At 41.4% G+C, this 17014-nt stretch overlaps 2 protein-coding genes across 10 annotated transcripts in view; both read left to right on the top strand.

Moving 5' to 3' along the window:
* The window catches only part of depdc5 (DEP domain containing 5, GATOR1 subcomplex subunit), a 28125-nt gene extending 25017 nt beyond the window's left edge, over positions 1 to 3108 (top strand). For all 9 annotated transcript variants that reach the window (XM_083568665.1, XM_083568669.1, XM_083568661.1 and 6 more), the window contains 5 exons: positions 265 to 434; positions 819 to 990; positions 1101 to 1161; positions 1245 to 1327; positions 2577 to 3108. In XM_083568665.1, the coding sequence (XP_083424791.1) occupies positions 265 to 434; positions 819 to 990; positions 1101 to 1161; positions 1245 to 1327; positions 2577 to 2875 (785 nt within the window). In that variant the 3' untranslated portion in view covers positions 2876 to 3108. The remainder of the gene's footprint in view (positions 1 to 264; positions 435 to 818; positions 991 to 1100; positions 1162 to 1244; positions 1328 to 2576) is intronic.
* Positions 3109 to 5039: 1931 nt separating this feature from the next.
* ywhah (tyrosine 3-monooxygenase/tryptophan 5-monooxygenase activation protein, eta polypeptide) lies at positions 5040 to 10681 on the top strand. Its single transcript, XM_083568858.1, has 3 exons — positions 5040 to 5329; positions 7985 to 9375; positions 9482 to 10681. The coding sequence occupies exons 1-2, from the start codon at positions 5243 to 5245 to the stop codon at positions 8639 to 8641; spliced, it is 744 nt and encodes a 247-aa protein (XP_083424984.1). The 5' UTR covers positions 5040 to 5242; the 3' UTR covers positions 8642 to 9375; positions 9482 to 10681.
* Positions 10682 to 17014: the final 6333 nt, after the last annotated feature.

A 17014-nucleotide genomic window follows, 5' to 3' on the forward strand; every position in this document is an offset into this window, starting at 1 on the left:
TTCTTTCTTTCTTTCTTTCTTTCACACTCTCTATTGCTCTTTCTTGTGTGTTCTTTTCTCTCTTACTTTCTATCTTTCTGTCTTTCTCTATGACTCCCCCACTCTTTTGTTTACTGTCTTTTCTTTCTTGATTGCTTTCTTTCTATTGTTCTATTTTTTGTTCACAAACTCTCTCTCTCTCTCTCTCTCTCTCTCTCTCTCTCTCTCTCTCTCTCTCTTTCTCTCTCTATCTCTCCCTCTCTCTTCACTTTCTCTCTTTCTCAGCTGCTACAGTACCTGAGCAGAAGACAGTCACTCTGGACGTGGACGTGAACAACCGCAGCGATCGTACTGAATGGGGTAGCTGTTATTACCACGGCAACTTCTCTCCCAACATGGCATTCGAGATCAAGCTGCACTGGATGGCCGTGACTGCGGCGGTGCTTTTCGAGATGGTCAGTGATCACATCCAGTCCGATCTCGTTTATTTCTATAGCACTTTTAACCTTCACTGTTGTACCAAAGCTACAGAAATAAATAGATTACGGCTATGCTAATCCGGTTTCATTTTGGAAACAGTGTTTTCATCTAAAAATGTTCTGCATCCACACTTTAGATTTCAATCGTTTTCCAAAAGTTGCTTATTCACACTTCAACGTCTTAAAACGTTACGAAAGCATTTTTCAAAAAAACTAAGTGTTTGTTGACTGAAAACGGCACCTCAGCGTGGACAGATGGCAAAATATATATATTCAGATGAAAAGGTATTGGTGGACATAAGAATATATATTTTATAAGTGAATTAAGGACTAAAAACGCATGCGATCGTGTACTCTCAGGTCCAAGGCTGGCACAGGAAGGCAGCATCATGCGGTTTCCTGTTGGTCCCGGTGCTGGAGGTGCCGTTCGCATTGCCCTCGTATCTGTACGGAGATCCGCTACGCGCTCAGCTTTTCATCCCTCTCAACATTCAGTGTCTGCTCAAAGACTCCAACGACAACCTGTTCGAGGGTAAGGGCACACAAACACTTGGTGTGGGGTGTACAAATCTTTTCTCTCAGCTCTAACACGTTTGAGTTTTGACATGTGAGACGATTTAATGTTCCTGTTATCACGGGCAGGATTCGAACCGGAGACATACTGGGACCGGATGCAGCTCTTCCAAGAGGCTATTCTTTACAGGTAAACTGGAAAAAGTACTTCGGGTGAATGTACAAGTTCTGTCCTGTTGCACTTAATTTATGTCGCCCTTCTCCATTTTTCAGGTTCGGTTTTGTTCAGGACAAATTCTCTGCCTCGGCTTTCAGCTTCCCTGCCGAAAACAAGCCGCAGTACATCCACGTCACAGGTACAGTCCCCCTCATGCTCCTGTTTGTGTTTTGCAGAAATGTTGAAATATTACAGTGGATGTGCAAAGGAACATTAACTAAAATATACCAAAGTAAAAAGTCAGTCTAGAACCATGTGACCCAGCGTCCAGAACATAAACCAACTAACATCGTGTCTCAAACACTTGTACTGATCCAACTCAGTACCGAGTACTGACACTAGCTGTTTTGGAAAATAGTCTGGATGGATTGTTTGGTAGACTGATGGGTGGAATGTTGGTTGGACAGATTGCTGGAATGTTGGTCGGATTGTTGGATGGACAGACGGATGGATTGTTGGATGGATAGAAGTGTGGATAGTTGGATAGACGGATGATTGGATGGACAGATGGATGGAATGTTGGTTGGACAGATGGATGGAATGTTGGTTGGACAGATGGATGGAATGTTGGTTGAACTGTTGGATAGACAGATGGATGGATGCACAGATGGGTGGATAGTTGGATGAACAGATGGGTGAATTGTTGGATGGACTGATGGACAAATGGGTGGATGGTTGGATGGACAGATAAATGGATGGTTTGATAGAATGCTGGTTAGACTTTTGGATAGACAGATGGATGGATTGTTGGATGTATGGATGGTTGAATGGATAGCTGGATTGATTGATAGGCAGACACAGACAGAAGGTGAGATGGAAGGACTGATGGACAGAGAGAAGGATAGTTGAATGCATAATTGAATGAATGGACTGACAGACTGTTGGAGGGACGGAAGACGAAAGTAATAATGGATGGGGAAATGGACGTACGGATGTATGGAAGAACAGATAGAGAGATCTAAATCTAATCTAATGAGTTTGACACCTGTGATGTGAGGTGGTGTTTCGCTAAATAACGAGGTCATTATATGAGGTATGGCTTAAATAAAGAGACTGTATTAGTAACTCTCACTAACTCTCAGGGGTGACTTTTGAATTTGTCTTAACCTGCATGACGAATATCATTGTCGATTGTCACTCGTTTAAAGTAGTTTATTTGTCAGCAGTGCGCCGGAAAATGCGATGTTTAAAAGTCCAGCAACGCGTCAGTTTAAAATGTTAGAACTTTTCCTAGCTAGATGATAGATTTCTAATCAAGTACAATTAAGGAATTGGGAAGTGTGTGTGTGTGCGCTAACTGATTCTGTTCAAAATGTTATCATGGAGAACCTGTCAACCTAGGACATCCTCCTTTAGTATATGTATATGATCTCATCCCTTTTTTCCAGGCACCGTGTTCATGCAGTTGCCCTTCTCAAAAAGGAAGTACTGTAGCGGTCAGCAGCGGCGCCGCCGTAACTCCGCCTCCTCAGCCAGTCAGAGCCTCTTCGGGCCTGAAGAGCACGTCGGCTACCACTGGGCCTATAACACCATGCTGACCAAAGCGTGGCGCACCGGCGTCCTAGGAGACGAGAAGCTCGCCGAGCGTCTCCTCCGAGACTTCACCGACTTCTGCGCCAACAAAGACAAACGGCTCGTGAGCTTCTGGGAGAATTGTGTGGAGAAAATGAACTCGAGTGCCCCTTGAAACACACACACACACACACACACACACACACACACACACACACACACACACACACACACTCTCAGTCCAAAGACTGGGATTAATTTATACTGTCATATTTATATAGAAGTGTTTACAGCTATCAGGAGTGAATCTGGTCCAATCAGATCGAGGCGCAATCAGCAGGGAAGTCCTGATTGGTGCTTTAATGTAATGCCTGAGTCGAGGAGAGGAAATAAAGGACTGAGTCATCATGTACGGAGTTTTCAGTGTCAGCAGAAGTAGTTGCTTCGCCCCGGGAAAGGAGAAGCCTAATGCTGATGGTGCACTGCGACTGTGTCTTAAAGGGGGTCATTTGTTGCACTGAAGAGAAAATGTTTTTTATTTATTTATAGGAAACATAATATCTATATTCAGTTATATAGGAAGAGCATTTCAACAGATTTTATTCAGTTTGTGTTTAGAGACAAAAATACAATAGAAGCGAGTCGAAGGTTCGCGGTTTTCCGAGGACCTTCTCAATGACCTTCTCGTTTCTAATTGTGGAGAAATCACAGCTCACGATTATTAAATTATAAATGCAAATGAGAATGTAATGACTTATTATTAATAATAATGTTTTAAAATTGAGGCACTGAAAATGCTTTTCTGTAGGAAACCAAATGCTGAAAAAGATCGAGAAATTTCAGATGAATGCTCAGTTTTTACTGGTTTAGGATATATACTGTAAAAATATATTTTTAAAAGGCAGCCGTCATGATGGTGTGAATGAACGAGAACACTTGGCTTCATATCTGATAACATTTGCAACAAAAAAATTATTTGAATCTGCCGCTATAATCGACAATGTGAACAGAGATTTTTTTTTTATAAGATCGAAGTGTCAATTAAAGTAGTAGTTCCACCTCGTTTCAAGTCCAAATTTTTTAATCTTTTTTTTTCTTGATGGTGTTTATCTGCTTTTTTTTTGTTGTTTTTTTAGCTATTTGCCATAACAAATTATTTGTATCCCACGTCAAAATGAGATTTTCCCCCCCATAATATTCTATAATAAAAATCCCCTAAATACTAACAAGTCCCCAAGCTATAAGGGTTCAACTTAAATTTTTTCCGCTATTAAAATAATAATAGCAGTATGACAAAAATAGTACAAATATTGTACATTTCACGTGGCAGGTAAACATAGCAGCGTATAGGCGGTGCGATACGTTTATTTAGCTAAAATTTTTTGCTATTTTTCTATGAAACGGAGTGCGTTTGGCACCGAACCGTCGCTCATTGACACGCCTGGTGCCACGTTTTATATATAATATAGTTGTTGACTTTCTGCTCCAGGTTTCCTGCGTAGATCCTATGCTGTAAATATCTGTTCTTCAAATGTTTCCTCTGAGTTTCCCGGTTTCGTCCTACCGTCCAGAAACATACAGAAATGTGGATCTCTCTATCGTAAAGTTCTCCTAGGTGTTGAAGGTGTGTATGTGATTCAGCCTGTCATATAGTTTACATTCTCTGGTTTAAATTCAGACCTCTGGCTTTTCCGGTTTCGTCCTACTGACCAAAAAACATACAGTAAAGTGGATTTGGTTATCTTTAATTGTCCCTTGGTGTTGAAGGTGTGTGTGTGTGTGTGTGTGTGAAGGTGATTCATAGAAGAGCAAGAATTATAGTCCTAAAGTGCAGCTCTGAGGTACATTATGTGGCTCAATGTGAGCGTCTGGAACATCACATTCCTTTCTTTAAAAAGAACCTTGATGCATCCAGGCTTTTTTTTTTCAACAGATGTTTGGAGCGTTGCTTTATTTGTGAACATTCAGGGTGAAAAGGTCTGGGGTTTATTGGAGGTGAAGTCAGGCCTCAGATCTTCCACTCCACAAGCCTTCAAAATGGCCGACTCCCTGATCAGTGCCTTACTGAACCAGGTGAGGTATGAAGACATGCTTGAAAGACATGCTAGACAGATGTGGGCCTGCACATTTTTTAGGGGAAGAAACCCATATGGGTGGGTGTCCACATACTTTTGGTAGCAGCAGCAGCACCACCACTACACACACACCAGTGCTTTTGGAATGCCACGAATGTAATACAGCACCTTCATCCGAACGCTGCAACGACATCCGCACTGCGCATGCGCACTGCTGCACCTCCGGCCGGGGCTATTTTTAGGCCGTGACGTCACCCATGAAATAGACCGAGCGGAGGCCCCGCCCCCTTTCCCAGCCCTTGGGTGCGTGTGTGAGCAGGATTGACAGCAGGACGCTGCAGCAGAGAACCACGGGAGATAAGAGCATAGAGAAACGCGCTCAGGAGGAAAAAAAGAAGAAAATACCAAAGGCTTTGGTTTAAACGTGTTTTAGAGAATACAAGTAAAAAGATTAGAAGTGCTGAAAGATGGCAGACCGGGAGCAGCTCATCCAGAGGGCTCGGCTCGCCGAACAGGCGGAGCGCTACGATGACATGGCCGCCGCCATGAAGCTGGTGAGTGACTAATCTTTTAGAATAAAACATATCTATATATTTATATATCACATCTATAACCTTTTATACTATATAAACACCATGTACCATATTTATTAATATACGTGTGTGTGTGTGTGTGTATATATATATATATATATATATATATATATATATATATAATATATATACACACCATGTACCATATTAATATACAATATATATAATATAATTTATACCACTGAAACACAGAAATTTCAATGTGTATTCATTCATGCATCAAATCCCACTCCATTATAACAATACACAGCAATGCAGAGCTTCACTTTCACTGATGCTGCCGCCGTGCCTTTTATCTCGGGTTGCCATATCTGTATAATCCACCCTCCGATTATTTCCTAGTCCTGCCCTGTAAACTTAAACCTATATATCACAAATGAACAGGTTTAATAAACCTTATCTATATTTTATCAATCAATACACCTACCTTTTATTTAAGTTCTGTAAAATATACAAATATATTTGTGGATATATGTGTATTCTGGCAACCTTAAGCTCTTTTGTCAATGCTGGAGCATCTCTTTGTGAGGGTTTTTATATATATATATATATATATATATATATATATATATATATATATATATATATATATATAGATGTATAGATAGATAGGAGAGGGCGATATATTTTATTGTTTTAATTATTGTATTAGCAGGTCCTGCAATTCATTAGAATCACCACATGACAGTAATGCATTCTTTTTTTTTTTTTTCTTTTTTTTTTTTTTTTGTACATTTTATTTGAATCATAATGAGGAGGTTTGCCACGGCTTGTCGATCAGCGATGAGACGAGTGAACGTCTGTCCGTCAGCCGCAGCATCATACAGATAAATTGGCATCGGTGGACAAAAGGATGCCCAAATCCTCTGATGCTTTCTCATAGTCTGCTTTCCTCGTAGTCCTCGTAGTCTGCTTTCACAATATACACAATTATTCAGGCACGAGACTGACTTTTCCTCTCGTATTCCCCTCCCAATTAAACACATCCTGATGCACCAAGTGTGCGATCGCTCTCTTGACATTGGACACAAGGTCAGGAAGAGTGTTTGATATGAATTCAAAATTAGGCATGTGTGATAGATAGATAGATAGATAGATAGATAGATAGATAGATAGATAGATAGATAGATAGATAGATAGATAGATAGACTGTCTGTCCGACAATTCTCATCAATTTCACGTTTTCCCTGATGATATGCTTTGTGCAGAATAAAACCGTGATGGATTTATTGACCTCATGGACTACGCCAGTTCCTAAAGACGATTTGCTGCATTAACGTAATCTCATGATTATACACGTGGAACAAAAAAGCTGTATGGGTCGAGAGCTTCATCCTGAACGGAACGCAGCAGAAGCGATGTTTCGGAGCGAAAGTGATATTGCATCAGAAATTGCATGTGTGACGTTCACGTCTTATAATGGGTGCAGAATCGGAGCTTCTTCTCACTTCACTTCCCACAGTTTATATAATGTGTATGTAATATAGAATTGTGGGATGCTTAATTACATAATTACAGTTTCTGCCAGCTGGGTGTGATTTTATAAAGACATATGTGGCAGCCTGTACGATGAAACCCCATATTAACCTGCTGCTTTACACTGCTGCACTTGAGATACACTGCACTGAGGTACAGCAGTCAAGAGTAATACAGTAACCTCTATAATATAATCAGAGAGAGAGAGACGGAGAGAGAGAGACAGATGGATGGATTGATATATTTGGATTAGATTTTATATGCAATGGATAGATGGGATAGATATGGATGGATGGATAGATGGATAGACAGATACAGTAGGATGGATGGATAGATTACATTTTATATGAGATAGATAGATGGATGGATAGATAGATAGAGTAGGATAAAAATGGATGGCTCTGTTGAATGTTGGTGTGGTCTGTCCAGTGTTTCCAGTGAATTTGTAGTAACTGTATATAGCGAACTAAAGAACATTTTTCTGTGAGGACCACATCTTTTCTTTTTTAACGGGGGTCCGGGTCGGTCTGTAACAGTAAAAGGCACGGGCCGGAGTGACCAGCACTATTATTGTGGAGATTTTATTATGATTTGAAATGTATTTATTTCACCTCCTATCCAAGATTAGTTTATTATTTTGTTCTGCACCGTACAGACAAATGAGCGTTACTTTTTAGGAGCCTATTAAATTAACATTATTACTATTATAATTGACTTTTCTTTTTATATTCATTGAAATCAAAACATCTACTTATCTTATGTATGTGGTTTGTGGGTGAATCGAACAAATAATTAGGCTACGTTAATAACTAGAACTGGTCTCGCGTGTAAAACAAACAGCACGTGGTGTCAGTGATTCGCCTCTAGAGGCCGCTCTCGTAATGATGGCGTATCAAACTGTATCTCCTCTAGTGGTCAACTGAGGAAACTTTACGGAGCGTTTGAGGCAGTCATTTGATTTCGTGTGTTAGATAGAAGGATATGGATGAGTGGATGGATGGACGGACAGACAAAGTAAAAGGCACATATATAAAACTACACAAGCCAGATAAACAGAAAGACAGACAGGCAGACGAATGTGACTGGTGAAACGTCCTTAATTAAGCCCTTTTTTCCTCCCCCTGTCCCCCCTCTCCGCAGGTGACCGAGTTAAACGAGCCGCTGTCCAACGAGGACCGTAACCTTCTGTCGGTGGCGTATAAGAACGTGGTGGGCGCGCGTCGCTCATCGTGGCGCGTCACCTCCAGCATCGAGCAGAAGACGGCGGCGCAAGACGGCGGTGAGAAGAAGCTGGAGCTGGTGCGCGCCTACCGCGAGACTATCGAGAAGGAGCTGGAGGGCGTGTGCCAGGACGTACTCTCGCTGCTCGACAGCTACCTCATCAAGAACTGCGACGAAAGCCAACTGGAGAGCAAAGTCTTCTACCTGAAGATGAAGGGCGACTACCAGCGCTACCTGGCAGAGGTAGGAACCGGCGAGAAGCGCACCACGGCCGTCGCCACCTCCGAGGCAGCCTACAAGGAAGCGTTCGACATCGCCAAGAACATGGCGCCCACGCACCCCATCCGCCTCGGCCTAGCCCTCAACTTCTCCGTCTTCTACTACGAGATCCAGAACGCGCCCGAGCAGGCGTGCCAGCTCGCCAAGGAGGCGTTCGACGAGGCCATCGGACACCTGGACAATCTGAACGAGGACTCGTACAAGGACTCCACGCTCATCATGCAGCTCCTCAGGGACAACTTAACCCTGTGGACCAGCGACCAGCAGGACAGTGAAGGAGGGGACGCTAACAACTGAGCGCAACAAAGCGCTCTCACTCTCTCTCTCCGTTAACGCTCTCGCTAGCTGTAGTCGACTTCGATTTCCTCTTAATAAATGTCCTCTCTCTCTTCTCTTCTAGTCCTGTAGTCTCACTTCCATCCATCGGTTTTATGCAGATGTATGCAAATTTTACACGGTTTCGGTTTTTCCATGTGATTTAGCCTAGCGGGTACGTGTCTAAGAGCGTCACGACGTAGCTAGCACATTCTTATCCTGTCTAACCATTCAGCTAGCCAACATCTAATAAAGTGCTCATTTTGAAATTTGGCTAATTGCCGCTTGAAATTAAATTTCACAACCTCCATGAAACTCCACACGGTTTCCGCTAATCTTCGACATTAATATTAGCCGCTTTACCTGGTAGCTAACATTAGCTGCGCATTAGCTATAACATGGCATGCTAACATGGCTAAAAAGAAACTTATGAATCCACTCTGGGGAAAAAGCTAACCGCTATGTGTTCAGCTAAATTGGACCGAGCATTCAAACTAACGCTACAGCTAAGCTAGAATAACAATAAGCTAGCATGCTAATCTTGAAAGCGTCTCCCTGTTCCACAGAGCAGGACATTTTAACATTTAATTTTTTGGGTCGCGTACAGCTTGAACCGATTCTTTCTTTTATCCATCCTGCTAATGTGGCAATTCGCTAAAGTTAGCTAGCTGTGTCACACTTTCACACACTTTCCCAAACGCTAATATGCTGTCCTTGTTGCATTTTTTTTTTTTTTTTGAACAGCTACTAATGTGAGCTACTAACTCCACTCCATTGTCCACTTCTCACCAGGCAACAGTCAAATACTTATTGGCTTGTTAGCATTCCCAGAGCCTAATTTCCTTTGGCTATGTTTGATCATGTTAGCATGGCAAGTTAGCTTTCCTTTCCAACAACATTCTACATTAACAACTAACCAAGTCTGCTAAATGCATTGCTAACAATTATTGCGTAATTAAAACCAGTAGTCAGGTTAACTAGCAGCGGGTCAACTATGATAGCTAGCATCCGATTAACGCAATTATATAACAAAACGGTACTGAAGATAGCTAGTTCGCAAATGATCGCTTAATTGCTATAATGCTAGCATTGGATTGTGTGTTTAATTAGACTAGTAAACGGTTTTGCTAGCAATTTTTGGGTCAGAAATTGGTGTCATTTAAACCGGAGAATTGTTCACTGGAAAGTTGGCAAAGACTTAGATTTTTTGTTGATTAATTATTTAATAAAAACGGGCAAATTGAACAGCAAACAAGCTAGCAGTGGAATTTAATCCTATTGGAAGTTAGCTAGCTGGCTTCACAATAACTGTCAATTGCATCAAATAAATAGGCGAGGTCGCTAGCAAACAAACCACCATTGAAAACCTGTAAAATTGGGCAAATTTTACTTGCAGCAAAGTTTTCATGGTTAGCTATGGCTAACGATTAAACGTGTACTTCGAAACTAGTCGCTAGTTTTGATGGCTAACATTGTCCTAGCGAGTAAAACTCTTTTGAATTAGCAGGTCAATGGAAAGGAATTGTGTGAAATGAAATCAAGGCCAAGTTTATTAGCAAGCTAGCAAACCTGAAAGGACGTTAAATGCTAGCTAGTGAAAAGTAAAAAAAATCTCCTTGTCACGGTAACGTCGATTAGCAGGTAAGAATTCAGGTTTTGCGACCATTTTGCGTAAATTTGCGTAACATTAGCGAAACGTTTTGGATGGAAAGTTAGCTGATGACGTGCGGCGCGTCTCTGCTCTTCACTCGCGGCTGATTAGCATCGGGCTCTCTCTCATGGACTTGTTTACTACAGAGCCTCTGCATTCACACTGAAGTGTGTGTGTGTGTGTGTGTGTGTGTGTGAGAGAGAGAGAGAGAGACAGTTTTGTGTCTGTGGTGGCTGTGCGGTCATGCCAAGTCGAGCGATTTCATCATCTGTCACTGTGCGTGTGTGTGTGTGTGTGTGTGTGTGTGCGCGCGCGCGTGTATGTATGAGAGAGAGACAGAACGCCATTAAAGACATTCATTACCACAGGAACTTGAGGTGAATGTGTGCTGCTTCATTACAGAGACCACTTCAATTAGTCTCTCTCTCTTTCTCTTTTTCTGTCTGTCTGTCTCTGTCTTTCTCTCTGTCAGCCTTTCTCTCTCTCTCTCTCTCTCTCTCTCTCTCTCTCTCTCTCTCTCTGTCCATCTGTCTCTGTCTTTTTCTGTCTGTTTGTCACTTTGGTTAATCTGGTTATCTCTCTCTCTGTCTGTCTGTCTGTCTGTGTCTTTCTCTCTGTCAGTCTTTGTATCTCTCTCTTTCTCGCTCTCTGTCTCTCTCTTTGTCTGTCTGTCCCTACCCCTCTTTGTCCTTTTCTTTATTTCTCTGTATTCCTTTCTTTTCCTTCACATGTCTATCTAAATGTCTTTCTCTTTTTTCTAAATTTCTCCTTTAGATTTTTCTCCTTTGTCTCTCTCTCCTTTCCTCTTTTTTTCCTGTTTGTCTCTCTCTGTCTGTCTCTATCTTTCTCTCTGTCTGTCTGTCTGTCTGTCTGTCTGTCTGTCTGTCTGTCTGTCAGTCTTTGTCTTTCTCTCTGTCTGTTTTTTCCTCACTCTGTCTTTCTCATGCTCTCTTTTTCTCAGATTTTTCTCCTTTGTCTCTCTTCACATTGTCGTACTCTTTTCTCCACTTTATTTTCTATCTCTCAATCTCAATCTCAATCTCAATCTCTCTCTCTCTCTCTCTCTCTCTCTCTCTCTCTCTCTCTCTCTCTCTCTCTCTCTCTCTCTCTCATTCTTTATCACACAGTAAAAAAAACTATTCCAATCTAAAGTCCACTACCAGTTCAGCATCATCCAATAAATCACATTGGTGTTTTCCACACGATTATTACGGTGTGCGAGATTAATTTGTCCCGTGTTCCCGAATTCTGGTACTCGCATATTAACTTTCCCATCATAATGAATGTAAAAGCGATGAATCCGTTCCCAGACCTGAGGCGATCGTTTATTTCAGCCGTTACAAAATGTTTTACTTGTAACCAAGTATAAAGAAATCAACTAAATTTATAGTAAAATAAAACAAAAACACTATAAAAACAGACAAAAAGCACAATATTCACACGAGAGCACGACGAGAACGCACTCAAAACAATGTCTATGAAGCGACCGAGTGTGAAGCGTGGGGACGGAGGTGACGAGCGACGAGCAGAACTCGAGAATGAAACCAAACTGGAACCAAACAGACCTTGTTCTCTTACAAAGACTTTTACCAGTAAAACTGCTCATATACCGGTCTTCTCATACTACACCGGGGTTCCACTGTACTGCTATCACTCCACTGGCAATGTCCAGTCTACCAGTTGAGCAATGTCCAATGTCCCCGCTACCATGTAGCAACTGTCCACAGCACTCGGTGTCCAGGCAGATGCTAATGAATTATTTTTGAGTGTTTGGTGCTGAATATTAGTAAGACAGAGTACATGTGTGTGAATGAGAGGGAGGGCAGTGGAGTGGTGAAGTTGCAGGGAGAAGAGGTGGAGAAGGTGGAGGAGTTCAGGTACCTGGGGGTCAACAGTGCAAAGTAATGAAGAGTGTGTTAGAGAAGTGAAGAAAAGAGTGCAGACAGGGTGGAGTGGGTGGAGAAGAGTGATAGCAGGAGTGATTTGTGATAGAAGAGTATCTGTGAGATGGAAAGTGAAAGTAATAGGACTGTGGTGAGACCTGAGAGAGAGAGTGGCATTGAGTAAAAGACAGGAGGTGGAGCTGGAGGGAGCAGAGCTGAAGATGTTGAGGTTTTCGTTGGGAGTGACGACGATGGACAGGATTAGAAATGAGTTTATTAGAGGGACAGCCCATATAGGACGTTTTAGAGACAAGGTGAGGGAGGTGAGATTGAGATGGTTTGGACATGTGCAGAGGAGGGACATGGGGTATATCAGTAGAAGAATGATGAGGATGGAGACACCAGGAAGGAGGAAAAGAGGAAGGCCAAGGAGGAGGTTTATGGATGTGGTGAGGGAAGACATGCAGCTAGTTGGTGTGAAGAAGGAAGATATAGAGGACAGGGGGGTATGGAGACGGATGATCCGCTGTGGCGCCCCCTAATGGGAGCAGCCAAAAGAAGACGAAGAAGGTGCAGAATATTAGCTCCAAAATTCCAGTTCATTACAAAGGAGGCAGACGTCACATATAAGTGTCCCGGCTGACTGATTCTACTCATCACAGCAGAGGGGGAATGGGTCCATGTGTAATTATTTATAGTTTATTTTTGTCAATGATGCAGGGAAGAAAGACTTAATACAACACCGTGACACTACAGAGGTTAATTTAACACCACAGACGTTAAAACAACACAAGAATTTGCCATGTAACGCCAAGTTGAACATTAGCTATATGTACTTTCATCTAAATTGAAGAAGAGGGAAGTCGGTGCTGGGAAGGAAGCTATTTTCAATCTCGTTTCCTTATGTAGTCGAGATATAAGGAGGAAAAAAACATTGACGCAATTTTGGTTGTCTTTTGCTAGCAGCAAGCTAGACAGCTAAATGTACACCAATCACCCATTGCATTAAACCATGAAAACCTGTGTCCTGGAACCTGCCCAATACAGCGCCCCCTGCTGTTCAAAAAGCTCTAAATCATTAAAACTTGGACTCCTCAAGACCTCTGAAGGTGTGCTGTGGTATCTGGCGCCAAGATGTTAGCACTAGATCACTTGTAATTTGTGAGGTTGGGTCTCCATTGATCGGAATTGTTTGTCCAGGACATCCTTCAGATGCTTGCTTGGGTTAAGATCTGGGGAATTGGGGGCTGAAGGTCATAATCATGTTCCTTTAAAGAATTTATGAAGTGCAACAGGAAGCATTATCGTGGTGAAAGAGTGAATACCTGTCTTTTGTGTAACTCAGTCTGCGACACTTTATGTAGGTTCAAAGTAAAGATCTACATGATTGCCATGACTTGAGGTTTTCCAGCAAGTATCACACTGCCTCCGCCAGCTCACCTTGTTCCCATAGTGCACCTGGTACCTTTTTTGCCCCAGGTAAGTAAATCACACAGTGGGGCATCCACATGACACAGAAGAATACAGGACTTCTCAGACCAGGCCACTTTCTTCCGTTGCTCCATGGTCTAAATATGTAAAAAATAACATATTATAAAACAAAAGAGAAAATCTGATCTGATACACACTTAAGTCAATGCATTACATTGTTAACTTTTATGCGAATCAGTGAATCTTATCATCTCTACTGTGTCCACATTTTGTGCTTCAGTAGCTAACTGACCTGTTGTCCCTCTGTGTATCTGTGCCAGACATATCCCACCACTTTAGCCCTGCCTTGTGACAATGGACCCTGGTATTCACTTCACCTGCCAGTGCTTTTAATGATTCATGTAGTTCAGTTTTATTTGTTTGGCAATGTTTATTCTACATGTATAGCATCGTCTAGTCTACAAGACTGGCATTTTCCAGTCTGCTAGTATAGCATTGTCCATTCAACCAGTTTAGCATTGTCCATTCAACCAGTCAAGCCTTGTCTATTCAACCAGTATAGTATTGTCCATTTTACCAGTTTAGTTTCCTATTCTCTACCATTAAGCATTACCACTCTACACTTATCCTATTTGGCACGAAGCCCCAGAAAAATGCATCAGGGAACATGGCCTGAGTTCCTCGAACAGCAGGTTGACATCTTTAATGTTCCATTGGTTCCTAACGCTAATCTCGTGCTATAATTTATTGGCATGAAAGCCACCTTTTATAAGCATTGATTAAGGAACAATGAGGTGTAAAAGATAAAGTTCAGGGTCACGTCGAAAGATACAGATCAGTATAGTTGTGTAACAGGCGAGAGACGGCCGTATCTCGGCGTGCACTCTCACGCACGGTGTTCACACACGTGCGTGAGACAGAAGCTGTAGTCAGCGATTTGGATTAAATTAATGCAACCGTTTGCAAAAGCCACACCTCTATAACACCCCTCCTCATGTACAAGTCCTCAATCGAAGTTGGTGGTCTGCAAATATAGAATGAAGATTCTCTTGTACATGGGTGTTTAATGATGTAAATGTAATTCGGACCTCATCTTTAATACACTCAAGGTTTATTAAGGCATGCTGATGTCTCATGATGATATCTACTGGAATTCTATACACACTTCAATACAAAACTTATGGTGGAAACTCATAACTAGTTATGTTTAGAAGGTTTATAATGGAACAAGACACTCTGGGGAATTGGAAGCGCAATCGTTCTTGGTTACTGATGAAAAGGTCGGAGGTTCAAGCCGGAACATTGCCAAGCTGCCAATGTTGGGCCCCTGATCAAGGCCCTTAACCTTCTCTGCTCCTGGTGCTCTGTATCATGGCTGATCCTGTGCTCTGATCCCAGCATTCTAACAATGTGTGAAGAAAGAATTTCACTTTGCTGTAAAAGTAAAAGCCTCCACTTCCAGGACTCCCAAGTTCCTCAAGTTCCTCAAAGCATGAGCAGAAGAACAAGATCTTATTTATTGAACAATACTTTCTTTTTTCTCTCTCTCTGTCTCTCTTTCTTTGATTTACAGTTTTCTTCTTTAGCTATGATGCAAAATGTTGCTAAGAAGTAAGAGTCCACTTTAGTTGGTGTATAGATCCTGAAGCCTGCATGGTTTGTACAGATTCTCCAACTGAACTCCGGACAGCGGGTGGTGTTTCGGCTGTAAATGTTCCTGAGCTGTTTTCTAATACCTTCTATGGTGCTTTTATCTTTCTCTAAAAGTTCCTAATCATTTGATAAGCTCCAATAAGGAAGCTCTATTCAGGCCTGGATAAGTCAGAATCACCATCGCAACCAATAAACCAGTGAATATTATTAAATAGAACTAATAACGGCCTGTAAATGATTAGAAAGCTGCTGTAAAGTCATAATAATCATCACTAGGCACACTCTCCATGATTTTCTCCTTATTATTAGGAACAGCAAAGTTCATTTCAGGTTCAATACAAAGAAATCTTGAACACTCTGGAAATGTCAAATACAATCAAATACAATGTGCAAATCTCACAAACCCATTTTTATTCACAATAAAACAAAAACATATCAAATGTTTAAACTGAGGAAAAAATCAAGTCTTTATGAATTTGATGACTGAAACACGTCGCAAAGAATTTCTGGACAGGGCCATGTTTATTGCTGTGTAGCATCATGTCTTCTGTCTGTATACATCTGGGAAATGAGAAGATCAGTTGCTGAAGTTTTGAGAGAAGAATGTTGTCCCATATGTGTCTGATACAGGATTCTGCTTGTTCAACAGATCTGGGTTTCCTTTGTTGTGTTTTTCATTACATGACTCCAAAATCTTTTTCCTCAGTTTTTTTCCATATAATTTGTTTAGTTTAAACATTTGGAATGTTTTTTTTTGTTGTTGTTTTATTGTGAATAGAATATCGATTGATAAAATTTGCAAATCATTGCAGACTGTTTTTATTTGCATTTTTCACAATGTTTTGAAACTGGAATTTTCCACTTAATGGACAAATGAACTGGGACAACTGACCTCTCCATGTGGTTCTTTTCCAAACTGTTACCACAAAGTTAGACACTTGAACTAAAAGACCCAAAACTGTTCCAGCATGACAATACCCCTGTGCACAAAGCAAACTTTATGAAGAGCTATATGGGTTGGAAGTGTCTGGAAGATCTCCTGCTGTAGAGCTTCAATCCTACTGAACACCTTCGGGAGGAATGTGAACTCTGACTGCACCCCAGACCTCTTCACCTTCTCACCTACATCAGTTCCTGACTTTACTAACACCCTTATGGCTGAAAAATCTCCACAAAATCGAGTGGAACATCTTCTCAGAAGAGTTGAAATTATTATAATAGAAAAATGGGGATTAAGTGTAGAATAGGATGTCCAAAAAGTAGAATGATATAGTCATTTGTCCACAAGATTTTGTCTATATATGTGGACAATGGACCATCTTGCCCATATATGAAGACATGACGACGTGCACCAAAGTGGGAACTTATGTACAGAAATCAAAGCGTGGGCGTGAACCGTGTTTAACTACGTGATGGTGAACATTATCCCAGATTTCCTTCTACTCTGGAAAAGATTTGATCCAGGGTGAAGGATCTCAACTTAGAGTTTTAGTGACGCTTCTTCTACTGATAGACACGTTTCCACATACGATAAATAAATAAAAATGTTAGAACTGAATAGATTTGTTCTTCTGTATTTAATGGAATTTTCTTCCGTGTAAGTTGAACATTAACAGCTTCCAGTCGTGACAGAAAAAAGGAGTGAATGATCTGAGATAATTAACCCTGAGTATCACCCATAGTGTGTGTGTGTGTGTGTGTGTGTGTGTGTGTGTGTGTGTCATGGTTTCTCAGTCA

Source organism: Silurus aristotelis (genome assembly GCF_946808225.1).
Source record: "Silurus aristotelis genome assembly, chromosome: 18".
NCBI lineage: Eukaryota > Metazoa > Chordata > Actinopteri > Siluriformes > Siluridae > Silurus > Silurus aristotelis.